The 26833-nt window shown below is 42.5% G+C and overlaps 1 protein-coding gene across 1 annotated transcript in view; it reads right to left on the reverse strand.

The window, feature by feature from the left end:
* Window positions 1–25402, reverse strand: part of HECW1 (HECT, C2 and WW domain containing E3 ubiquitin protein ligase 1) — a 261686-nt gene extending 236284 nt beyond the window's left edge. Inside the window, 1 exon segment of the mRNA XM_054057319.1 lies at window positions 25241–25402. Within this exon segment, the coding sequence (XP_053913294.1) occupies window positions 25241–25270 (30 nt within the window). The 5' untranslated portion in view covers window positions 25271–25402.
* Window positions 25403–26833: the final 1431 nt, after the last annotated feature.

Here is a 26833-nt window from a genome sequence, read left to right on the forward strand (position 1 = left end):
AACCTTGCCTGGATCAAAGGTCTTTGAATGCAAGCTTAAAAACATGGAAGACAATAGCTGGAGAAGCTGCTCTTGATTGGGGTGGGAAACAAACTAAGCCTCTTTAGAAGGACGGATGGCTTGGCCAACACTGCACATCTAATTCAAGCTTGAGAAACACTGACTGGGTTTGGCAAGTCTTAAGGGTAGGAAGGAGGTTGAAAGCCTCGCAGAGAATCAACCAAAGACAGGTTCTGTGGATGGTCAGTCTGGAAGGGACCAAATTCCCTATGAGGCCCAGGCACGGCACAACATAACCGCCATGGAATGGGATCAAATAAGACTATCTGAATTTCCACATCAATGCTCCTGAATGTTTTGAGTGGCACCTCAGATACAAAAAAAAACCCCTCAATATTGGTATTTTGAAAGCTTAGTAGCTTATCACAGCTATTATTACTTTTTTAATCAAAACCAGAAGCATAGCATAGCGTAGGCTGGTTATATTGTTAATACTGCTATAGGCAAGCCTTTTAATATGGGTACTATTTGCATGCATCTTTGTTTCACCAGAAACTTCAAAGGACTTAATTTTCAGAACATGGAAGCTCCCAAAGAACTAGCTCCTGTAGAGATTGAGGGAAACCATGATCCTTAAAATGTCACTTTGAAAACAACAGTAATCAGGTAAAATGGAAAGGTAGGCAATAATTCATGACTATGTACATTTTTAACCATTTCATTTAAACTGTTCAACAGACCATTTCCACCAGGATCTTTTCAAAGAGTCAGAAGAATAGACCAATTCCACAAGACAACTACTTTCCTTCTGAAAGAGTATGGTGCCACTTTATTACTTTGTACAGTAAACAGAGGTCTGCAGGGGATAAGTCACCTCTGAACAGCAATGTATCAGAAGACCTAGACCCCTAAGACCCACTGCAGCTGGATCCCATTCCCTGCGCATGACAATGCTCCCAGCATTAAGCCACATCTCCAGAACCTGCCTCTATCCCTGGCAACTCCACAGTCTAATGCTGTCTTCCATTTGCTACACCATCACCTACAGTGATACTGTACCGTATTTCATTTAACCAAAAGATTTCTTTGATACTTATAAATTCCCTCCTGCATATAACCCTACACAGTCACCTCTATAACTAGAAAATAAAAACCCCTCCCATCTTCACATAAAAACTCACATGCACAACAGTATGCCATCCTAAGTTTGATGGGGGTCACTTCAAAGTGACGAGAGCAATGTACCAGCGTCGCACTTCTAAAACAGGATCAATATAAATCTTTAAGCTATTTTTGCATTATTTCCTTTTTCAAAACCGTGTCCAATGCAGCTGAGAGGCAGACACTACCAAAACGTCACCAGTGACAGAGATGCAGTCACACAATCTTCCCCATGTATGTGAAACTGCACCTTTCAGAGATGGGGAAGACATGCACAGCCCAAGTAATGGAGCAGACGATTGAATACACCAGTTTATCCTTGACCAAACTCCCAAATCTTCTCATTACAAGCCCTCTCTCCCCCAACTCCACCTTGTGTTTTCACATTTGCTTGCCAGTAGTAGCCTGATGAGTACAGAGGAGGGGGCAGGAACAGCTATGTTCTAGCTTCTTGACCAGATAACATGCAACACAAGCACAATGCAAGAAACCTATTGCCTGCAATCTTTGCATTGTACAAGCCTCAAGTATGGATTATATTCAGTCTATAACTGAAAGCTCCTCACAAATTGCAGTCCTTACATATATTCCTTTATGCCTTCCCAGCACCACTGTCCTGAAAGAGAAGAAACCTTAACCATTTCCAACATTATCAGCCTCTTGTAGTTCCCTCACTTTGCAGATTAAAAAAGCATCTCATGAGAAAAAGAGACACGAAGCATGTGCTTAAATATTACCCTGAATTCAGACCATCAAAGGAACTAGCCTTTATTACATTGCTTCTTATATCCATCTAGCTGAGATACCTGCAATTCTCCAATTCTCTATGCCCACAACCTCCTTGCAGGGAAAGATCAAGGAGCCAGAACTCAGCTTTTCACAACAACCAGAGGAACATAATTATCTCCTCAACTTTGGCTCCTCCGTCGAATTCAAATAATCTGATCAATGGGGTCAAAAGCTGCGGGGGGAGAAGACAGACAAAGAGACAACCAGAACAGAGGGTTGTTATTCCATAATCCTCATTTCCTTTGGAAACCAGGCTAAAGTAGTATCTTGGGACAAAAGACTTGTGACAGCACATCACTTACCTACTCATGTGCAGGAATGCAGCTGGGTGGCACAATAATTACGGACTGGAGAATTTAGGTTTTTTTAAATGATGTGCTTACCCTGGAGCAAAAGCTTTAAAAGGACAAATTGCAAGAAGTCATTATCTCACCCAACCTCTTTCCATCCACCTCCCTTCCCCCTCTTTTTAATTTTAACCTTGATGGAAGCCTGCTCCAACAGTCAGGCTTCTCCTTTTGTTTGACACTGTAGTAAAGTTGTAGGGTTGTTTGTGAAATATGTTGCCATGGAAACTAATGTGTGCTGCCATGGAGATCATGTCAGATCCAGCCTCACATCTTCACCACAGACTCAAGAAAGGAGAAAGCAAAGCCAGGGAGGAGAAATTCTTCCTTGAAAAAACATTTTTTTTAAATATTAGCAAACCCAACAAGAGGAGGGACAGAAATTGAGGTCAGTATTAAACCATCAACATTTACTAATAATTCACACAATGCTTTCCGAGATGCCACTTCTAACAATGTTCTTGGAGCCAGTGTAGCGAAGGACTTCAAAGTGATGAACAACATATGTGAAAAATCTAAGATTCATTTTTAGACTACCTAGATACCAAAAACCCTTGCCCAACAATTTTTCCAAATCAAATAATTTCAAAAAGCACAGAAGGCAGGAAAAAACAATAACTGTAAAACCTGCATTAAATGCATGTGGTTTAATAAGATAAATTAATTAAACAGTGATCCATGATGTACACACGTGGTTAGATTAAAGCTCTGATTAAGCAGACTACTAAGACACTGAAGTTCATTTCTGAAGAAATTAACTAAAAAAAGCATCTAGTATTTCTATAAAGTGAATGGTGGATACCAGAAACTTATATTCATTTCCGTGCACTTTAGAACTCTGATATTTCCTGCATTCTTTAAATGAAAAGAGGGAGAAGCTGTAACTAAAAGCCACTACTAAATTACTTTAAGGACTTACGAGGTATCTTAAATCCTCCCAGTAGTCAAATCCTAAGCATTCATGCTCCCTGAGCAAAATCTGATAGACACAAACTCTGCTTTAGCCTATTCAAATAAATTTTAAGCAGAGTCTGTCTAATCAGTGCACATAGTCTTCTTGCTTCAAAATTAAATATATGTCTAAATCTTTGCCAGATCAGGGACAAAGTTCTTTGGTTCATGAAACAACCTGAATCACTGATAATAAAAACTCTGAATGAGGAAACATATAAATGAAAGACCCATCAATAAAGAACAACCTCTTTCTGAATTAATGCTAAATGTTGTCAAATAAAATATCTATTATGTTTTGTGACATATTTATTGCATCTCCTAATCTTATCAGTTCTCCACACTTGCTGGCTCTGCACCCAGCCCTGACAATGTGCAGCTTTTTATAACTCACAACCACAAAGAATTTGTATTTTATAAATGCATTTGAGTGAAGGCTAAGCCTACAGATTTAAAATTCAATCAGTTAATTTTCTGTGAAAGAAGTGGAAACAAACACTAAAAATATGAAGAAACATGTCTTCTTCCTCAAGCTGACAGACTTCGGGGGAAAAAAAAAAAGAAGAGCTAAACAGAAAATTTACAGCAAGGAAAAGTTTGCTGATCCATCAGTCTAAAGGCTTTGACAGAGAAAAGTGGTACAGATATCCAAATACCTGAAATCCATCCTGCTTTAACTTCACTCAAGTTGCAGAGATCCTTCTCTGGAATCTTAAGAGGTCTATATTTTTAACTGCATATAGAGGAGTTTTCCAATGTGCTTTTCACAAAACTATATACATAATCAACACTTCTGTACTTACAGTGTTAACATGCACTTGGTTAAACCTGCTTTCCAACTGATAAATCAAGTAGTGAGGCATATAACACTATTTTTGGTGTTCCAGCAAGAAATAAACTAAATAAGGCAGCCAAGCTGCACTGTACAAAATGAGGCTGATGACTAGTAGAAGCTTTCCACAACTACACAGTGATAAAATAACTTTCAGCAAATAAAGTGTATTTTAGGTGGAATAATATTCAGTAAATAAAGTATATTTTAGGTGAGAATAAGTTTTAGGATTCATAGATTCAGCACACTAGAAGTCTTAAAAAAAAAAATACACTTGAAAAATGGATCACTAACCTTCAGTGCTCCTGGTCTCTGGCAACAGCTGAGATCTAACAACAGCTTTGATGGGGACAGGCTGAAGCCCTGCAAAACACTCATACTAATATGACCTAACTTAGTGAGATGCTACAACTTTAATTCTGGGGATTTTTTTCATACATCTATTTTCTCAGTATAAACCAGTATCTACAAAACACTTTGAGCTTTCTTACCATAAAGATTTTTTCCCACACACACAGTAGGCGAAAAAGCAGATCATAAAACTGCAGTAATTTTGTTTTAACCATATCATGAATAAAATAAAGTTTATGTTATGTATTGGACCCCACTTTCTTCCTATCTCATTCATTTGGCTATAAATGCTTGAGGTCCTGAGGGAAAAAAAATAGATTCTGTTTATTTGGAGTGCAGTGTTTCTTCTACTTAGTATCTAAATAATACAGAAAATATTACAGGTAACAGCACCAAAAACTCTTTCTGGCTGGCAAGTGCTGCGCAGATCATAGGACCAGCTGACACAGTGTGCACCTGGCCAGCTTATTAACTTTCTGGATCTTGCAAGAGCCCCTGGGAAGAGGGAAAAAACAAAAAAAACCCTGTTTTTTTCATTCCCTTGACATTGAATTTGTACAGTCTCACTTTAGACTTCAGGAGGGCTCAAGATTTACCTGATACTTCTCCAGAACATGGACGTAAATCCAGAGCCTGCCCCAGAGACTGCAAAGTCTAAACAAAAAGGAATAAGCCTGGACTATATTCCCTCTGGCAGGCATTTACTTTGATGAGAGATCCCAAGAGCTCTTTGAGTGGGCCAAATCCAAAAAGAGCATCAGGAGATTAGGGATGGGAAGTAACAAGAAACAGACTTGTCAAGAAGAGATCACATCAAACCAATTTAATTTCTTTCAGCAGCAAAATAAGCATTTTTTTGGCTTGGTAAAAAGCATAAATACTTCATATCTTGACTTAATTTAATGCTTTCGTATAGTCTCATACAAAATTCTCTGGAAAGTATAATCTAGGTGAAGTTAATTCAGGCTGGATGGAAAACTTGGAGACCTGTATCCAGCAGTTATCACTGGTTCTACATGGGTGTATAGCACATTCCTGGATTAATCCTGTGGGCTAGACCTGCTCCATGTTTAACTGGATGACAGGAAAGAATCAATTCATTAAATACGTAGACCAAATGGAATCAAGGAAGATCACAAATACGAGGGATGGGACTCAAATCCAACATTATGGTGACAAATTGGAGAAACTGGAAGAAACAGGAAAGAGATGCAAAGCTGTACACACAGGCAGAAGTGACTGCATAAAACCAGCAACAAGATACTTCTCGCCAGGTAAGTGTCCTCAGAGTTTCCATTGGTAAGAAGGGATGACAATCTGAGCTTGAGTAAACAGAGTTAAGCTGTTGAGCGCAAGACAAACAACCAGGCTGGAACAGATAAACAGGACTGTGGCCCACATAACACACGGAGTTATCCTTATACTCTACTGAGCATCAGCAAAGCTTCAGCTGCAGCACTACATCCTGGCCTGGGCGCTGCAGCTGAAGAAAAAGATGAGCCAATTGGAGCAAGTCCAGAGAGGAGCTACAGCAAAGAGCAAAACTCAGGAAAACACAACCCATAGACATATGCATGTCACTGGAACTGGTTAGCAAAAATATGGAAAAGAGAGACAGGAGATGGAGTTGGAAGACCAGTGCAAGAGACGCTGTTTACTATCGAAGACGCTACTGCAAAGGATAGAGAATATTTTCCCTTGTGCCCACAGCGGATGGGACTGATACACCACTTCAAGAGTCAGCTTAGACATTAAAAAAACCTCCCTAACGATGAAGAGAATAGCACAGGTATATGCTTCAATGGGAGTCTGTGGACTCTGACCTGAGCAGCCTTTGAGAACAGCTACATGAGCTCCTAGCGACCACCATAGGTAGAGTTGCTCCTGCCTCTGCAGGTTACTTCCAGATCTGTATTTCTATGCTCTCCCAGAACAGACATACCGAGCAGTCATGTGTGCTCCAGAAATCTTATTCCCCAAGAACAGCACTGATAAGGACCCGTCTATAGAAGCTATATTTTATAAAAACATGGCAAACAGAAGGTAACAATAGGATTGACCAAGGAGAAAAAAAAATAGAGAGATACTTGTTTCTTGCAATGATGTTTTAAACCCAGAGAAGACAAAGCAGGTCTGTAAAATCATTGTTACTTCGCAGTAAAAGACAGTAGGAAAGGTACTGTATCTGTAAACAAAATTTTTCTTCTTTCAAAAGAGATGGCTTGGAAATGGTCACTATTCCATCTTATCAAGTAGCTACTTTAAATATATCTTCTAAGTGAAAGACAAATAAATAAAAGCCAGGTAAAAATCACTGCTTGTGATAAGAATCTGCTTTCTCACAACTGAGGAATTGCACATGGCAACAAAGTAATTGAATGTGTGGGTGCTTTCTTTTTTTCAGCTGGCATTTTCTATTATTTGCATTCTTTTAGCAAGATTCGCAGAAGACTGTGGGACACAACAAGATATGACAGTTGCTCTAATTTCTTGTCAAATTCTCTTTCTATTTTCATCTGCATTAAAAGACAAATGGGACAAAAGCAATGACAGGTACCCTCGTCACCACATGAGGAGGGGGAGAAAAATTACACGCACAAGTCATCCATTAGTTTAATGCAAAAGAGATTATTGAAGCAGTAGTCACTCAAGAGCAAAGGGATAAGTGATGTTCTGGCTAGCCATTACACTAATGGTGAGAGCGAGGGAATGCCTGCATAATTGCCAGAGAGCAGGCTGAGAGGCACCTCTGGGGACCCAGACAGCATGCATGGCACTAGTGAAACTGCTCAGCCCAAGGAAAGGGATGACACTGACTCACAAAATCATACGTGTTATTACAGACATCAGACCCATCCGTGCAGCCTTTATCTGTTAAATGTCATTCCCTCATTCGTTCAGGATCCAGTGAGTCAAATGTATTTCAAAAGCACTGCCTTGAGGAATAAAGGATCAAGTGTCAGTTTCCCTGCAATCCCTCCTCTTCAGCTCATATGCTCTTTCCATAGAGTTTCCAAATTCAATCCTCAGCTGTGAGTTAGGAAACACCCCTCACTGGTAGAGCAAAGAGCAGAACCTGGATGGGCTCTACCCCAGCGTACAGCTCTAAGCTTTACAAAACCTGGTCAGATCAATGGAAGAAGTAAACTGCTTTCTTTTCATGCATCTAGTAGAGCTGGGGCAACGCAAGCCCAAGAGAAACAGCTTTTGCTGCTTTCTTAGTACCTGCCATCACATGTATGTCTCCACTCCTAGGCTGATCTTCTGCCAATCAGTTAACCGCCCTTGCACCTTTGGGGCTCAGCTGATACAAACCTTCTGGCCAACATGCAAGAAGAATTAACCCCATCAGTTTGAAGCAACATAAACCTGCTGAAATCTTAAATGAATTTACCCACTCCAGGTACGACTTCACATGAGGTTTGCATGGCCATTGAATAGCACTCTTCAACTGATGCTGTGCACCAGACAGCAGCTTCCTTTTTAGGCAGTGAAGGCTGGAAACAGTTGGTATCTCTGAAGCAGGTGACTCATTAGTATGAAGTCTAAGCAAAGCATGAGCAGAGACCCATGTGTGGCCACACACCGTGACTAGCTCTGTTGCCCAGAACTTGCAAGACATTTCACAGACAAGATGTGCTCCCTGCAGTACTGAATTTAAAAAGGCAACCTTAATAAATCAGGTAATTAAACATCGCTTTAAGCCACTGTGCTGAGCATCATATCTCACAGGCTTGGCACACTGTGCAAACTCATACTCATGGGCAGAGACTGCTAACAAATTTCTCCCTTGTCTGTTGGCTTTTTGGCGGTCCACAATGGGTCACTCTTAATGCAATTTCATTTTCTTAATTAAATCTTCCCTGAGGTAACATTACAGGGTATTATTTCCCTTTGATTCCTTTATTTAATATTTCAGGGTAGAGACAGTCTCACTCTGCCTTCATGGGTTAGAAAGTTTTTCCTTTGATTAACCCTAAGTGAAGATGAGAGGATTTTTCTTTTTAACTGAATAGCATTCGTGTTTGTTAAATAAACAGCATATGAAAGGTCATACGACAAGGCTTAGGAGACTGTAAAGTAAAAAGTGAAGCATAGCCAAGTTAAAAAAAATCAGCAAGAAAACAACCTTTTCCTTTTATTATCTCAAGCTTCACAGAGCAGTTTGTTTGAAAAAGGGGGATGTAGTTTGAGTCGAAAAATCGATGCTTTTCCTAGTGTATGTAGTACTTGTAGTCACAGGGCCAAGGAAAAAAAAGATCAGGCTTTGCTTTCCAGAAGTAAATCTTCAACCTGCATGTCTGTAAGTCTTCAAATTATGAACCCCAGTCACATAAGAGAAAGCCTCCAAACCAGAAGCCTTGAAAATGCCTCCACTGGCAGGGAGTCTAACTCCTGATTTTTCAAGGCTTATGGATAGAAATATTGGCTGGCTATGTGATCACTCTTTGTACTTCCCAAAAGTACATTGCTCTACATAGTTATGGGCTAGTGATTATGAATCAACCATTATATCTTGCAATACCTACCACTGAATGTAATGATGTGCAGCCCTTCTGTTACAGCAAAACTAAACTGTGTAGGAGACAATTTTAACATGTACTTCAAGAAAACGCTAATAAAAACCAGCAAAGAAATATTGACCAGAAATTCCAGTCCTCTGTTGCCACAGGTAACCCTGTAATAGATATATAAGGTGAGATTTACATTATTCAGTTCTGTTTTGCTTTAGATTGCATCCAAGCTTTCTCTTGAGAGAGAAACATCCCCAAAGGAAAACCCAGCTTACCTTAAAATACAGAATGGTTCAACTCAAGCCTCTCTCTCCACTACAAAGAGTTCAGTTATTACACTGGCACAAGAGGGCTCAAATCTAGACGGGTCAAGTAAGACAAGATAGATGTATGTAATACAATGGGGGGAGAACATCCACTAAAAAGACAGGACCTCTCAGCAGCCTCTAACAGCCATAACTATCCCAATAAACAATTTGTACATAAAAATACCAAGCTAAACTCAATGTGCACTTGTGCCCAAAAGGCCAACCATATCCCAGGCTGCATCAAAAGAAGTGTGGCCAGCAGGTGGAGGGAGGTGATTCTGCCCCTCTCTTGTGAGACCTCATCTGTAATACTGTGTCCAGTTCTGGAATCCTCAACATAAGAAGAATATGGAGCTGTTGGCACGGGTCCAGAGGAGGGCTAGAAAGATGATCAGAGGGCTGAAGCACCTCTCATACAGGGACAGGCTGAGAGAGTTGGGGTTGTTCAGCCTGGAGAAGAGAAGGCTCCGAGGAGATCTCATAGCAACCTTCCAGTACCTGAAGGGACTACAGGAAAGCTGGAGAGGGACTGTTCATAAAGGCTTGTAGTGACAGGACGAGGGGCAATGGGTATAAACTGCAGAGGGGCAGATTTAGACTAGACATAAGGAAGAATTTCTTCACTAGGAGAGTGGTGAGACACTGGAACAGGTTGCCAAAGGAGGTTGTGGATGCCCCATCCCTGGAGATGTTCAAGGCCAGGTTGGATGGGGCCTTGGGCAGCCTGATCTAGTGGGGCGTGTCCCTGCCCATGGCAGGGGGGTTGCAACTAGATGATCTTTAAGGTCCCTTCCAACCCAAACTATTCTATGATTCTCTGATTCTTCACATGTTGGAAGATTTTAATATCATACCATCAACTACTAAAGCAAAGTCAAAAATGTTCGAAAATTCAGAAACAATTGTCTCACAAATGGCTAACATCAGACACATTTTTTTGAAATGCAAAGTACAGGCTTGAGCTGCAAATCATCCAGTTGGTGTGTGTACACCAAAAACCTGATAACCCTAAATAAGCAAGATAAATAGATAACGGCAGTTTACAGACATAATATCTGCAATGCCCATTTTGTTGAAGTAAATATTTGAGAAGGATCTGAAGGAACAAAGCAATAAACTATTCAGGCAGACTCTTACCACTGCCTCAATAATTAAAGAAAGTAGCATGAAGAGTTGCCATACCAATGGCAGAAACAAAATACTTCGGTGACATAGATTATCTAGCAAAAAAAAAGGGACAGAAGGTGTGAGAATACGTATTTAAGCATCAGTAGTATTCAGCAGATCCATCAAGACAAAAATAATATAAACAGACAAAAAATTGACCTGTGATTCAAATAAAATGGAACAGAGGATAAAAAGGCATTCACAGCAAATTTTTGATTTGAAGAAAGCAAGACGAAGTAAAGACTACAATAGAAAAGGATAAAACAACATGAGGACAGAACTGAATTTGTCCTGGTATGGTGAAAGACTAAAACCAAGTCTAAGTTCAAGACCTAAATTTGGGTGGCAGGAGGAAAAAGGGAGAGAAACTGTACTGGATCCATCTGAGGTAGCAGTAAAAGAGAACCACACAGGATGCACAGAGCTACTAGCGATGTAAAATTGCACATTAAGGGTTGGAGTTAGAAGTAAGAATTAATTTAGGAGTTAACGCAAAAGGAGTACCTAAAAACCAAGAATGGATAGTATAATGTAACAAATCAGTAGAGGACTGGTATTGCAAGTACCAAAGATGAATGCAAGGGTGAAGATTAAGATAAGATTTAGGGGAGGTTAAAAGAGAACTGAGGGAAGATATGACAGAGGTTCACTGACTTACCAGTAGAAAAGAGAACAGAGGATCATTCACCTCCTTTTCCACTACAAGGAGTGTGCATCAAGAGAAGGTACTAAGAGTCAGGCTCACAACAGACTAAAGGAGGTGTTTTCTAACACAACAGATATTTGAGCTGTGAAATTCAAATTACAATAAAAGTATAGACAAAGGTTCAAAGGAAAGCAGAGAAGGTTTCATGGAGCAGCTCTCTACTGAAGGGTAGTAAATCCACAGAAACACAAGCAGTTAATAAAGTTTTTGAGCAGCAAATAGTTGGAGTGGGGAGCAAAGAAATAATATAGAAAAGTTAGTTTCTCACAGCAGACAAAAATCCCTGCCAAAACAACATCTCTATTTTCTTGGTTTCTTGGTAAGTCTAGACAAAAGATTTTTACCCTTAGGTCTTCACATCTGTTCACAGTCCACATAGGTGAGTACTGTCACAAACAATAAGCCAAAAGAAACTGACACTTCCACAAATAGAAACACCTTGCCTTCCTCCCACTACTTGTTCCCAGCCTTTGCTGAGTGTTTGCTTGCATTGCCATACGCCTTCACGGAACACTCAAGTGGACCTCATTTGGGTTAAAACCACATGGCATAACGTAAGAGGCTTCTTCTAACCTGAATCAACTCCCTTACACAGCTTTCCATGCAGCCACACAAACGCATATCCTGACCCAAGGAAATAACAAACATGCAGGAAAGAGTGGTTAGAAAAGCAGAAGGATGCACTGGGATTATTTAGCCTGAAGAAGAAAAGACTCAGAAGGAATCTTATCAATGTGCATAAACAGCTGGTGGGATGGAACAAGGCAAATCGAGTGAGCTTCTTCTCAGTGGTGGCCAACAACAGGACCAGAGGCAATGGGCACAGGCTGAAATACAGAAAATTCCGTTTAAATTTAAGAACATTCCCTCCCCCCTCTTTTTTTTTTCTTTTTTTTAACTGTGAGGCCTGAAGAATGTGGGTCACATCAACAATTGAATGGCAGTTATGACACGACCTTTCTACAAGGGGTTTCACATCCCTATTAGAAGAGCATTTAAGGTCCGAAGATTTGGGTTCACAAACTGAAAATGGCTAAGCATTCCTGACAAGGATCTCTGAAAGATTCCCATTTTCAGCAGCAGCATAACTTAAAGGAAAAGGCAAAGTGCTGTTCAAAATATAATTGTTTTCCATATGTAATACTTGGCTATGTATACCCAGGGTGCAGGGCCAGGGGAAGACTGACAGGTATCTGTATATGCAGGATGCAAGGCAAGTGCTAGGAAAAAAGCACAAGAAATTGGTGAACTAAACAGAATGAGAAATAGTCTCAGGATAATAATAAAAAAAATCCATTAACCTTCTCTTTCTTCATCTTACTTAGGAGATGACAAAGCTGCTATGTTATTGCTGCAGAACGTGCTCTGAACAAGGAACCACTCAGTTGTCAAACAAATGCTCACACTAAGAAAAATGCATTTTCCATGTTCACATTTCGACAGATTAAGCAGCAGAGAATGGTCTTCAACACACCAGAGCAACCCACAGGGCAAAGGGTGAAAAAAGGTCTTTGCAGGAACAAGACAAATCGCCAAATAAGGGGAGAAAGAAAAAGCTGTTGAAGAGGTAAGACTTTAATTGAAGCCATCATTTTTCTGTCCATTGCATTGATGCCTGTCTTGACTGCCACAACAGAAGTGAAGCCAAAATGGGGCACTTCTTTGCTTGATGAAGAACACTTCTGAACAATCTGCTGCAGAGACTTTGCCTTTGTTGTACCCTAAGTAAGAAAGCCCAGCAGTGTCAAAACACAGGCCTTTTGCAATCAAAAATAAAAAGGTCCCAACACCACTGAAACTAGAAGGGCCTAAACAGCAGCACTCTGCTTGGTTTGCACCAGCTTAGGTTGGAAGCCCAAACATCTTACAGGCTTGATACTATACATATTAGATGTGCTCCAGCAGGCTGGAGTGCCTCCCATATGAGGACAAGGTGAGAGCTGGGGTTGTTCAGCCTGAAGAAGAGAAGGCTCCAGGGAGACCTTATAGCGACCTTCCAGTACTTAAAGGAGGCCTATGGAAAAGCTGCAGAGGGGCTCTTTATCAGTGATAGGATGAGGGGGAATGGTTTTAAACTGAACGAGGGGAGATTTAGATTAGATATTAGGAAGACATTTTTTCCTGTGAGGATGGTGAGGCATGGGAATAGGTTGCCCAGAGATGTCGTGTCTGCCCCATCCCTGGAGGTGTTCAAGGCCAGGCTGGATGAGGCTTTGAGCAACATGATCCAGTGGAAGTGTTCCTGCCCAGAGCTGTGGGTTGCAACTGGACGATCTGCCAAGGGAAGTTGTGGATGCCCCATCCCTGGAGGTGTTCAAGGCCAGGCTGGATGGGGCCTTGGGCAGCCTGATTTAGCGGGATGTCTCTGCTCATCGCTGGGGGGGGTCGAACTGGATGAGCTTTAAGGTCCCTTCCAACCCTAACTGTTCTATGATTCTACAATTCTATGATCTTTAAGGTCCCTTCCAGACCAAACCATTCTATGATTCTATGATTAGCCTCCAATGGCTATAAAAAAAGGCGCTTGCGAGGTGGAGGGAAGTAGAGATAATGAGAGGGGAAAAAAATGTTCCCAGCAGTGTCAGGAGAAAAAAAATTAGAAAAAAAGAGAGAGAACTTTAGTAAAATAGCATTAGAATCTAAAATGGAAAATCCAAATTAAAAAAAAAAAAAGAGCGGGCACCCTATTCAAGGTGACTTGTCAAGCTAAAAAGCAAACATATCTAGGGGCTGTCCCTCGCTGACATGCTTTTGTTTTCTAGTCCATGAGTGTTACAAAACTGCAAGCTGAAAAGTCTGTGTGGTCTCTGTCCCACATAAACACACCGTGAATCTTTCCACAGTTATTTTAAAGCCTCATGGGCCAAATGCATACTTAACGCAAGATCAGTGATTTAAATGAACTGGGCGTAGCAATGAGTTCACCCCTGAACTTCCATGAAGTAAATGCAACAGTACAACACTGTAATGATGACATGCACTAGAGGCAGGAGACAGTTTTTAAGAAAGGGCTGTGTGAAGCAGAGTAGGTCAAGTCTCATCTTCTGTACTATGGGAAACGGAATCATTCTGAAGTTTTCCTTAAAGCTGAAGCATAACAACAACCACCACCACCTTGCCACACCTCCATCTCTGATCTCTCCCAACTGGATCCAATCATTCAACAAGGCTGCAGGGCTCCACGTCTCTGAACGGCTGGCAGCTGCAGTACAAACACATTCTCATGAGGGATATTTTGATTCTGTTTAAAACAGCAATTTTTTTTTGACAGAAAACTGTTCCATGGGCAAATTTTCATGCAGCTTTGCTACTTAATATGCCTCTCCTCTTCCCACATGCATGCTCCAGAACTACTTTAAGATGATAATTATGCTGCACCTTCGCAATGCGTTGGATTGCTCCTGCCAGGTCACCTGTCCTCACTGGGAGTGAGAGACTCCAAGGAAAGGAGTCATCAAAACTAGTGTAATTCAATGTTTGCACATAAATGACATACATATTCCCTAAAAATATACACAAGGCAAAAATATATGGATTTTATTTTTTATTTTTTTTTTTTACAAAAAAGGCTTGGTAGCCTCAGGGTCACTCTCAGAGTGACCAATTAAACTCTTTACTCAAGCAGCCAGCTATTTGAAAACAAACATCGTAATTACACTGCCAAACAATCTTGATCAGCAGCTGAAGAAGCGCAAGTCATATGCAGGGGTCTCCAGTTTCTAGCAAACAACCCACCAGTGCTGCACAGATCTGAATAATACTTGTGTGTCTGGCACTTCCCTCTGACTAAGCATTCAGCTGGTCCAAGCTCCCAAACCACACCTGAAGCTGGACTGTGAAGACAAGCCTGGCAGGACAGCACTGCAGGAACACGAAGTGCTCATGGCAAGACAATGAACTCAGTTAGTGGTCTCTGAGAAAGTCTGTTCAATACCAACCATCTCTAGCCTCAAATGGCATTTTTTTTTTTCCTCCAAAGCGATTACATAAAAATGGTTATTAGACAGAAGACATGCTGTCTCCACACACTTAGCAGATGTAGAACTTGGCTGCTGACTTAAGCATAAAAAGTTTGTTACCCCATCACTTCCTTTAAAAAATAGGGGAGGGGGTAACCCCTAAAAGGTCTGAGAGGTAGCTAACTTTTTTTGATGCATTTATCATGAACTGCAATGTTATCTATGTTTTCTCTCAATTTACATGAAGATCAGATGAGACCTTTATGGCTGCAAAGCCTCTCTCTTGCCCCTACCGCTTATCAGAGACCATGAGCATAGGATCAAGGGAAGCGCTTACAGAAATACAGTGGTTTTGGTCGAGTAGTGCAGCTGGAAAGCATTTTTCAGTAATTTCTCACTTATATCTTCTCACTCAAACTTAGAAGTGAGCCCAACAACTTTCTGAGCTCTGATCCTACGTCCTCTGAGGCCTGAAGAACTGGTTACTACATATACACTGTTGCTTATCAAAGCTCTGACTGAATTCTATTGGTATTCTATTACATGGGAATTTGTATCTTAAAGCTTTCATATTCATCCATTAACTACCAGGATTCAACTCAGAGAACTATTGCATAAAACAAGACAAACGAGCATGCGGATTCCCACTGGACACATCATTGAGGCATGGATAAAAACAGTCCAGAAGACTAAGAAAGAACATAGATATTTGGGGCCAGATCAAAAGAATAGGACTTATTCCTATGCAGAATTTAGGCATTAAAGTTGAAAATGGTACTCACTGCTACTGAGCCCTTCTTTCAATATCAACAGAATTGAGGTACCTGGTGTTCTGCTCCCGTGCATCCCAGAAACCCCATTCTTAACATCCCACTTCCTACTCTGCATGAACCAGCCCCTGGCAAAGGCACCCAGAAACTGCCCCTCCACCCATTAAATCAGAGTTATGCTCTCTCTTGTCCTCCGGCTCAATGAATCTTCAAACAGTCTATGTAGAACATAATGACTTTGGCCAGATGGGTGTAAATCACGTCTCATACACACACACACTTAGAGGAGCTCCCTGCCTATTAGGGCACATCCCTGGAAAGTCACAGATCTAACTCTGATCTAAATCGGGCGCAAGAGAAATAACACCACCCTTTCCTGGAAAGGGCAGAGCCCCTGGAGAACAGGCCCTACCCAACACACCCGTTTTGAGGTATCTCTTTCTGAGCACCTGCCTCCCTCCCTCCAGGCACTGGTAACCTGTTTTGCACCTAAGACAGGGCACAAGTGTACTGAGGGGGCAGAGATGGAGCAAGCTGCTTTTGCATGCAACTAAAGTGGAAATAAAAGCAGAGCAGGAACCCTATTGCTGCCTGCACATAAGCCGGTCGCACGCAGCCAACTCCAGCTAATCTGTTCTGCCTCTTTTTGGTGCAATGCTGCATAAAATATGGCCATAATGTCTTGGACATAAGCAAGTAAGCTCACAGTATGCCATGTAGACTTAGCAGCTTAGCTCCTCATTTGCTTAAGGCCCTCATCACTTTTCATTTCAGCATGTGGGTGTCCCCTCCTGTGGTCCCACAGGGATTATTTGGATTAGCAATAGTGCATTTGTATTCCTTTTGGTCCAGGTAGCTAAAGGAGATGAACTAGGTTTTCCAGTAAGTTATTAGAAGGCTATCAAGCAGATTGATCTCCTGTCTATCTCTCAGAGCTATTACAAGGAGGTCACAAGTCAGCCAAACATTATTCGCAAGGAACCTTTCTGAGCTACTAGATGATACAGTGCTAAATCAGTAGGCTCCTCCTCAAACACCTGACGCCATGTCTTCCCCTTGCTGAGCTAGCCTGACAGCCCAACTCATGCAAACCCTCAGCCTCCTACCACCACTTACATACCAACTTTCCTAAGGTGTGTTGCCTTTCTAAAGTCAGCGGGACTCCCCAAGCAAGTAACATCACGCATGCACAAACACAGCTGGCAGAATTAGGTTGGGAAAAATAGGTCAAAACAGGCATATATTTAACTTGGAGTCCAAACTTCAGAATCATTTTACCAGTAAATAATTCATACACACATGCACAAAACCCACATTTGATATCCATAAGAAAGCCATTCAGATATGAAGTAGGCAATCAAGATATTTTACAGAAGCAGAGGCTCTGCCAGAAACATCTCTATTCCCGGTCTCTAAGTAGATGTTTAAACATACAACCTCTCCTTTACAAGCCTGTATCCAACCTTTTTTTGTAATTAAGCAGCTTCTTCAGGTATGATATTTCAGAAAATTGGTGTTCTACTGATTTCCAACCACAGCCTTAGACATTTGGTTTGTTTTTCTTAAAGATGGTGAGAGGGGAGAGTTGAGACACCCCTGCAGGGAGCCTAGCCTGGGACACTACTCCAAGCTTCAAAAACCCACCTTGGCAGGCAGGTCCAGGCAGACACACAAGGAAAGGATAGGATTATGAGGGCAGCGTGCCCTTTCTAGAAGTTCTGCAGCAACCTCTCTAGGCTTGTGATAATATTCCAAGCTGGACAAGACAACACAGCTGACTCCCGGAGTTGTCACCATACAGCTCCAACAAGCAAATCGAGCAGCTGATCCTTAGATCAGGTTTCTAGAAGGTGCTGTCTGCTTCCACCCAGCCAAACTGAAGCAGCACATCTGGCAAGTTGAAGATGCTGAAGCACCCAGAACATTTTACCAGACCTTTGCTACAATTTTGCTGAATTTCCCGCAGCATGATTGCTTGTTATTCTGCTCCCATGTCCCAAACTTCTTCCCCAGGAACAGTAAAATCTCTCTAACACCAGGTCTGTAAACTGTCCTAAGCACTCTAGGATGCACACAAGTATGCTCTCTGCACCTGCTCCTGCTTTATGCACAGTTGAGTGCAAAAGACAGATATTTAAGAATTTTGACACTTACAATTAGGTGATACATGGTTTTAATTAGAAATGCCCTAATATAATTGCTCAAATACAAACACAAAGGTTTTAGCCTACATCATGCTATTGGGTACAGAGAATTAGTCTGAGTTACTAACCCATGTGTTAATTGTCTGAGAAATAAGATTGCATGGCCTAGTAACAGCTATCTGTGTAGCTAAGTGCACTGAAAACAGTACTTGGCAATCACCCAGTTCTTGGGGAGTGGGAAGACTGAAGTGGAAGAGGGGACTAAAGAAAAAGCACACTGATGTGCAAAGAGGAAGAACCTCTGAAACTCTGCAAAGAGGATGTTCTTAGAGTGACAGTTCTGAGACGCATGCAGGAGTAATAGAGTCAAATTTCAAGAGCAGGCAAGGTTCTACACCAGCATGCCATTTCTTGAACAACAAAAGAAACTCTGCCTTTAGCAAGATGAGAAATCTTATTCTTTAATGGGAGCTGATATAAAAAAAAAAATGGGTAATTTTCTTTCAACATACAAAACAAAATCCTTAAGAAATGCTAAGATGTGACTTGGTTTTGTAGGCATGGTAGTGTTGGGCTGACAGTTGGACTGCATGATCTTAGAGGTCATTTCCAACCTTAATGATTCCATGATTCTATGAAAACAGAAAGAAGGTAAATCAGGTAGTCTAAGTCTTACAAGCCACCATAGTGATGGGTCTTGCAAAGGAGTTCTACCCCAGGACCAAGTGCTTCTACATTGGAATCCTTTTCTAGCCTAAGAAGAAGAGGAGGAGAAAAAAATAGTTCAGCTCATTACCCTTTAATACCTGGTCTGGCTAGTAACTCCTGTGGTTGTTTCTGCTTTAGCCTGCTGCTAGAGCAATGAGAAAGAAATGTCAGTGCTTCACGCTGGCACAGCAAACAGTCAGCTTCCCTATGATACTCAACTCTGAAAAAAAAAATAAAATTTAAAAAAAAAAAAAAAAACACAAAAAACCCAGACAGCACTGCCCTTCATCAAGTAAAGCTCCTGATAACTTTAGGACAAGTATTGCTCATTTTAAACCAAAGGATTTGACTCAGTAATACCTTATCTCAGCATCAGGTCTCTACTATGACTTAGCATATGTACATAGTATTTATGAATCATGGTATTGACCCCATATTGACTACCAGTTGAGAGCATGGTGTAGTCAAATTAAGCAACCTAAAAGTTCATTAAAAGATCTGGCTCCAAATTTGTACATAGCTTCCACAGACTTGTAACCAAGGCAGCAGACAACTTAATGGCTAATGGGCCTTTCATGAATCTTGAACAGCATTATCTTGGAAACGTGTGTTCTGACTCCAAGATTAAACATTTCATCCACTTCTCCCCCTTTTTCACGTTAAGCATGTAGCAACTAAACCTTGCTATTTAAATCAAGATGCTGCTTCAGAGAATAAATCTGTTGTTGTCTTTTCTTCAGGCAACCATGCAGTCACATAAAAAAGTACGTATACATTTTTATTAAAAATCCTAAGCCTCTCCCATAGCTTTTTTTTCTTTTTCCACACATCATTAAAGACACTTGACAAATAACCCAACACTTGATGGATGTTCTGTGTTAGAATGTGAATTTGAAGTTTAAATTTTCCTGAGGCTGCATTAAGATGTAGGCACAAGACAATATCTCCTACTTTAATAACACTATCAGTCTTGACAGGGCCCACATATCAAAGGAAAGCATCTAGCTATCCCAGGACCAGCTTAGGACATCTGATGACTCCATCCATCCCACTAGTTTGTCAAGCATGCATAAGCGTGCACACAGGTGACCAGGCAGGTAGTCCCCCACACCTTTGTTGTGCCTCGCTAGAAGGAGGACAGTAGTTTAAACAGTTCCCAACACGCCTTACAACAGGCATCCAGCTCAGAAGCAAAGCTGTATTATCCCCAAGTTCATTGCTTCTTACCTAGCTTAGCAAAATCTGAACAAAAAACAATGTTCCTTCAGCCAAAGGGACAGACTTTGGCAGGATACTGTTTCAGGGAGGCAGAGCAGTCACAGTAACACTTAAGAACCAGAGACTCCTTGACCCCTCTGCTGCATGCAACCAGCATTCCATTGTTTCACCAGCATACAGTAAAGAAGAACTTGTTTGAACATCTGGTCAAGCATTCCCCACCTCTCATTCTCCTCTCACCCTCAGGAGAGGCAATTTCCTGTTCCACCTCTTCTGCTTACACCTTTGGGAGGAGTATCCTTCAGTCTTCACCTATGCAAAATATATACAGTGGGTAGCAAAACATCAGATCTTCCCAGGCTTCCAAGATTCCATCCTAAATTTTACATGGAAACACACGAAAGCTCTTTGTTGGCGCCAGAAGAGCAGCATGCTCCTCCTTTCACTAAATCAGCAGGCCTGCTGAACCACACATTTCAAGACCTGAGAAACCTGATTTGGTAATTGAAGGTGCACATGGCACACATTTTCCTATGGCACGGAAAAATTAATTATACCACATGACAGATTTCAGTCCTGTTGTTCAAGAGCTCATTAACGAAACTACTTTAAAAGGCGCTAATAGAAACAAATGCCCTTAACATCCCAGACTTCCCAGATGACTCCTGCTACAGAGATGGATGACAAATCACTCTGTCAGTCATCTTTAAATTCCATATTGACTACATGGAAGCAATTACCCATTTATTTTTAGAGCATGTTCCATTTTAAACACAAGTGATTCAGTCCAAGAGACATTCTATACTGCATCACTATTTCATGGGTTAACAACTCTCAAATTTAAATGGATTTTAATTCTGGGACAAACACTCGCTTTTTTTTTTCCCTTTTGCCTCTAGGCATTGGTTGGGAATTTTAATTCAGGCTTTGAACCAAACAAATGTTGGTGTTCCACAAGCATCTGTAGAGAAATATAAAAATATCTGGAAAGTGTGAAAGAGCGAGCCTGTTTGCTAAATGCATAAAATGAAACCTCAGCTTAGGTCTCAATAAGAGCCTTACTGACTGCTGTGCACATGCTCTCTCCCACAGACCTTCTGCTCTGCAGCAAGCGAACACTGCCTGTGCTGCTGCGCCCTCAAAGAACTTTGCAATACAATGGAGCACAGCGTTTCCCCAGGGAGCACAGCGCTGATCGTTTACTTCGATATTTCAAACAAGAGCACCAAGACTTCCCATTTTTTTAAAAAGCCTAAAAGGAACCATTTGCCGTATCGCTCCCATACCAGCCCCACGCCATCTGAAGTTTTATCTGCATTGTAGGCAATGTTCTGGACAAAAGGATGGGGGGCTGGGATCAAGCCTAGGCTGCTTCTAACTCATGAAAACGGAGGGTGATATGAAGAAGTGGAGAGTTAAGAAGCAGGATCTTGGTGAGCTGAGGTTTCTGCTGCTGCGGCCACCAGAGGAAGAAGACAAACAGGAGCTGCAACAGGTACTGCAGCAGGGGAACCCTGCTTCAGGCTCAGCTGCTGCCCTCATCAACCTAACTCCTCCTTCTTGCCAAAGCAAAAACAGGCTGGGGCTACAGCCAGCCTCTTGCTCCAAGCAGCCTGCTGGCCCATGACAACAGCCTATCATGCCTGTAGCTTGGACCAGTCTTACCAGTCCATATTCTCATGAACCCACAAACGCCCAAGACGAGTACACCACCTTGCCAAGGGACAGTTCTGGCTCCTCCTGAGGAGCCCTGCCTGAAGAACATAAGCCTCCTACTTCAGAACTGACGATGGGATACCCTAGCCATAGCACAGCTGATCAAAAATTCCAAGACTGACTCACAAGCCCATTATACAGCTACCCAGCCACCATTCATTAACTGTAAGGAAAATGACCCTGGGCTCCCTACATCAAAGAACCTTGCCATTTCTTCTTAATTAATTCTAAGCATCTTGCTGGCCTCAAATCTCAGCTGGAAAACATCAACTAGAGTAGATGCCATCTCAGCCTGCCCTTTGCTACTGGCTGTACTTTTATTTTTCCTGTGTTGCATGCCCCACGCCCTCCTGAGATTAGCAGCAGAAACCAAAATATTGCTGTGTTGTAGGACAAACGCATAAGTATGTAAGATCTAGCCTCATTTAGACTACATTAGAATTCATATTCATTATATCTATGGCTAATACAAATTTATTTCTTAGGCATTAAACCAAACCCCTGCAGTGTTTGCCACTCAGCCATTGCAGAATCACAACAGCACATGAAATGTTTTAAGAGAAATGGGTAAAAAAAGCCTTAACAGAAGCAAAACTGACTCATCTCCTTATTGCCAAAACCGAGGAATCTGCTGAGCGTAAACAAACAACAGACATCCTGAAGAAAAGGGGGCGTCGCAATTCCTTTTCATGCTAATAGGCAGATACACAAACTGGTATCAGCAGGACCATCCTCCACCTACTCCCATAAGACGATCTGAGGGAAACACCCAATGCTACGGCAACATTCCCAGCAGCACAGGTGTCACTGGAGGCCAGGGAGTATCTGAGGTGCTGGTGACTCCCGGAGCACTGATGGTTCCTAGTTACATATGCTAGAAAGATGCAACAGCTGCAGGTATGATCCACTCATGGAGGGCACACGTGTATTTGGATACCAAATGAAACCGGTTTGGGTGGTATTCAGAAAGGCATACTTCGGGTTCAGCTGGCTTGCATCCCCCCTACAGAACAGGATGGACAGCAAGCCAGAGCACTTGTATAAGGCTGAGTTCTCCTTCTTGTCTATAGGAGCCCATAATAACTGTAATCCACGCATGCTGAAGACAGACCTTGAGAATACCCCTAAATTTGAAGGAAACAGAGTAGGTAAGACTTAAGATGAGGTAGACACTTAGAAAGAACAAAAGGAAAGTCATTATGAAGACAAGTTAGATTCTCCAACAAAAGTCCATCATCACAAACTAAGATACTTGCAGTAATTACTTTTTTTTTTATTTAATAACTAAAAGCCCTTCTGTTTGAACTTTGCAAAATGCCAAACGGGGAGGTTTTCTGGCAGGATTTTTTTTTTAAAGTGGCTTTCAGAATTGAAACCATGGGGGAAACCTCAATGGGGGCATTAACAAGACAAATTTCCAACACATTTTAAAAATAAGTAACACAGCCTCTGCTAAGACAGGTCCTAGCCCAACACCAGCTACTCAACACATCACTCTCACAATTTGAATTCCCCTCACTATGCCACAACCACACCTTGTGCAGTACTTAAAAAAAAGCAGCTAATTAACTAAATTCTGCACACGCTATTTATTCAAGTAATTGCATTGTTTGTAAGCAGATCATTCAAAAGGAGGCAAGTAGAAGGATTCAGCACCGCCTTGACTGAACGCTACTCAACATGAGACACAGCGCGTGCAAAACTCCACGAAGCTTCACAAGGATTATATCATCATTGTAAAGAACGCTAGATCATGTGCCACGTATGTGAAACACAAAGCCACAGAAAGACGCATTTGAGTAACAAGTCTTAGCCAATTATTTATTGGAATACAATGAATACCATGTTGTTTATTAGAATGCATTTAAAAAAACCGAGCATATGGATTTTAAATCAATTCTTTGGGATGTTCTGAGCACGTGTACATAGTTTGTTTTCATATAAATCACCGTCACATTCAGATATTGATAGTTCACCAAGTGCAACAGTGCACGCTCTGGCCCCTTCTGGTTTCAAATGAGTAAGCTGATGAGAAAGAACTGATTGATACTAAAAAGGTTGGGAGTTCAAAGCTCAGGTCACACTAAGTCAGCAACACATTAGCGTATGTATCCCATGAGCGATACCACACGCCATCCACCACGGAGTCGCACAGGGCTCATTCCTCACAAGCGCTAGCCATCTGACCAACCACTCTTTGTTCAGAGCTCACTCCCCCTGCTCGCCCTCCTGAAACAAACAAATAAATAGACCCAGCATTTCCTCAGTAAGGACAGGTAACTCTTCCCTCCCCCCATACTACGATGAGACTGCATCAGGGATGAGTGTTGTGTTTGACTAAGCGCTTGCTGCTTTTTACATCTACTTCTGGTTCCAGCATGAAAATCAACATTGCACCTGTGTTGTCCAACTGGGAGTGCATTTCAAAGATAGACAGAAGAGAAGTAGAGAGAGCAGCCAGGATACGTACCAGACTCCACTTCTTCATAAAACACACATACTACACAGAGAAATGATAATCCCTTCTTAGTGGAAAATCCAAATTTTCAAAATGAATCCCCAAAGCTAAAATGAATTACTGTAATAGCTGCAATCCTCGTACAAGCACTAATCAGGAAGGCGCAGCTGACCACCTGCTATGTGGCATCACTGGCATGGCAGCACCCTGTCCCTAAGTGCTGCCGTGCTCAGACAGCGCTGGGTGCCCCACGGAAGGAGACGGTGGTGCTGGTAAATCCGTGGCAGGAGGAGCACAGCCCGGCTGACGGTGGTTTGGTCTCACTACGCACTTCTGCTGAGTGCAGAATAAAAAAAAAAAAAAAAAACAAAAAAAAAAACAACCAAAAAAACCCCTCATGGCACTACTGCAGCTACAAACAGCAGGATACAAAAATCTAAACCCAGGCCAAGTGATTTCTTCTGCAACTACAGAGACGCACACGGGGAACTATGCAAGAGACAGCAAAATGAATTGTGTGTGCCTGTGCCGGTGCAAACCCATTATCTATGCGAGCTGCGAAAGGAGAAAAGCAGCATTGACAACGCTACAGGCTGGGGCAATGCTCTTCACATACTTATAATAAGTTATTTTATTTAATTGCCAGTGAAAAAAACAACGCAGTTACATAATAACACCAGGTAATAACGAAAATATGAAGAAGTCACAAGATTGCTTACAGCAACAGAGCCGGGGGGGGGGAGGTTGAAAAAGGCAGTTTGTGCTTTAAATTTTGCTGCATTGTCAAGGAGCCAAGAGCCAAACCTGGGGGCTGCTGCTTTGACAGGGAAGGGACGTCACCACCGAAAAATTGAGCGCGGGACCGTCCCTCACCGCCCGCAGGCACCCACATCCCCCAGAGGATGCTAATCCCCGCCGGCACGGCGATCCCACGCCGTCTGCCCGGCGCTGAGAGGCAGCGGGCAGGCCGGCGGGGGGCCGGGGGGCACGGCGGGGGGGTCCCATCCCCGCCCCGCGGGCACAAAGCGCACACGGCATCCCGGGAGCGGCTCTGCCTCTCGGAGAAGCTGCTCGCACCCCGCCCGGGGGGATCGCACCCCCCCTCTCCCCTCCATGCATCCATCCTCCTCCCGCCCCGTACCTGGACAATGCCGGGCTGGGCACAGCTCATGCTCCCGCGGGAGGGCAGGGCTCACATCCCACACCGAGCTGGAGAGGAGGACGGGGCGCCGCCGCCTCAGCCCCGGCCGAGCCGCACCATGCTCCGGCCGCCCGCAACGCCGCCGCGCTCCCTCCTCCTCCTCCTCCTCAGCCTCCTCCCACCCCGCCGCTGGGTACCCGAGCCCTGCCCGCCCCTCGGCGCCGCCTCTGCGCCCGCCTGCAGCCCAACCGGGCTGCCCCGGGCACCCCCGGGAACCCCCGAGCCCTGCGCCCTCGGCACCCACGGGTCCCCGCCGGGAGGGCACGGGCACAGCCCGCAGGGACGGGAGCGAGCGGGGACCGGCGGGTGAAGGGGTGGGATAGAGTAGCATAGCATAGGGGCATAGGGAATAGGGTAGGGAACTAGACTTGAATGGAATAGAATAGAATAGGGAATAGAATAGGGAATAGAATAGGGAATGGAATAGAATAGGGAATAGAATAGGGAAGGGAATGGAATGGAATGGAATAGAATAGAATAGGGAATAGAATAGAATAGAATAGAATAGAATAGAATAGGGAATAGAATAGGGAATAGAATAGAATAGAATAGAATAGAATAGAATAGAAGGAATAGAATAGAATAGAATAGAATAGAATAGAATAGAATAGAATAGAATAGAATAGAAGGAATAGAATAGAATAGAATAGAGTAGAGTAGAATAGAGTAGAATAGGGACTAGCTTAGAATTAGGAATAGAATTAGGAATAGAATGGAATGGAATAGAATAAGGAATAGAATCATCAAATCACCAGGTTGGAAAAGACCTCTTGCATCATCGAGTCCAAACATTCCTATCTGCCACAAACCATGTCCCTGAGCACCTGTCTACCTGTCTTTTAAATACCTCCAGGGATGGTGACTCCACTACCGCCCTGGGCAGCCTCTGCCAGTGCCTTGTGACCCTTTCTGTGAATTTTTTTTTTTCTGATATCCAGTCTGAACCTCCCCTGGTGCAGCTTGAGGCCATTCCTCCTTGTCCTGTCCCCTGTCACTTCAAAGAAGAGGTCAGCTCCCTCCTCTCTACAGCCTCCTTTCAGGTAGTTGTAGAGAGCATATAAAATAGAATAGAATAAGGACTAGACTAGACCAGACTAGACTAGATTAGTTGGGGTTGGAAGGGACCTTAAAGCCCATGCAGTTCCACCCCCCTGCCATGGGCAGGGACACCTCCCACTAGATCAGGCTGCCCAAGGCCCCATCCAGCCTGGCCCTGAACACCTCCAGGGATGGGGCATCCACAGCTTCCCTGGGCAACCTCTGCACCTCACCACTCTCCTCATGAAGAAATTCCTCCTTATGTCTAAATCTGCCCCTCTGCAGTTTATACCCATTGCCCCTAGTCCTGTCACTACAAGCCTTTGCGAATAGACTAGACTAGACTAGAGTAAGAGAAAGGAGAGGAGAAAAGAAAGAACAGGAGAAAAGAGAGGAAATAGAAATAGAAATAATAGAAATAGAAATAGAAATAGAAATAGAAATAGAAATAGAAATAGAAATAGAAATAGAAATAGAAATAGAAATAGAATCACT

The sequence above is a fragment of the Cuculus canorus genome, chromosome 2 (genome assembly GCF_017976375.1).
Source record: "Cuculus canorus isolate bCucCan1 chromosome 2, bCucCan1.pri, whole genome shotgun sequence".
NCBI classification, from domain to species: Eukaryota; Metazoa; Chordata; class Aves; order Cuculiformes; family Cuculidae; genus Cuculus; species Cuculus canorus.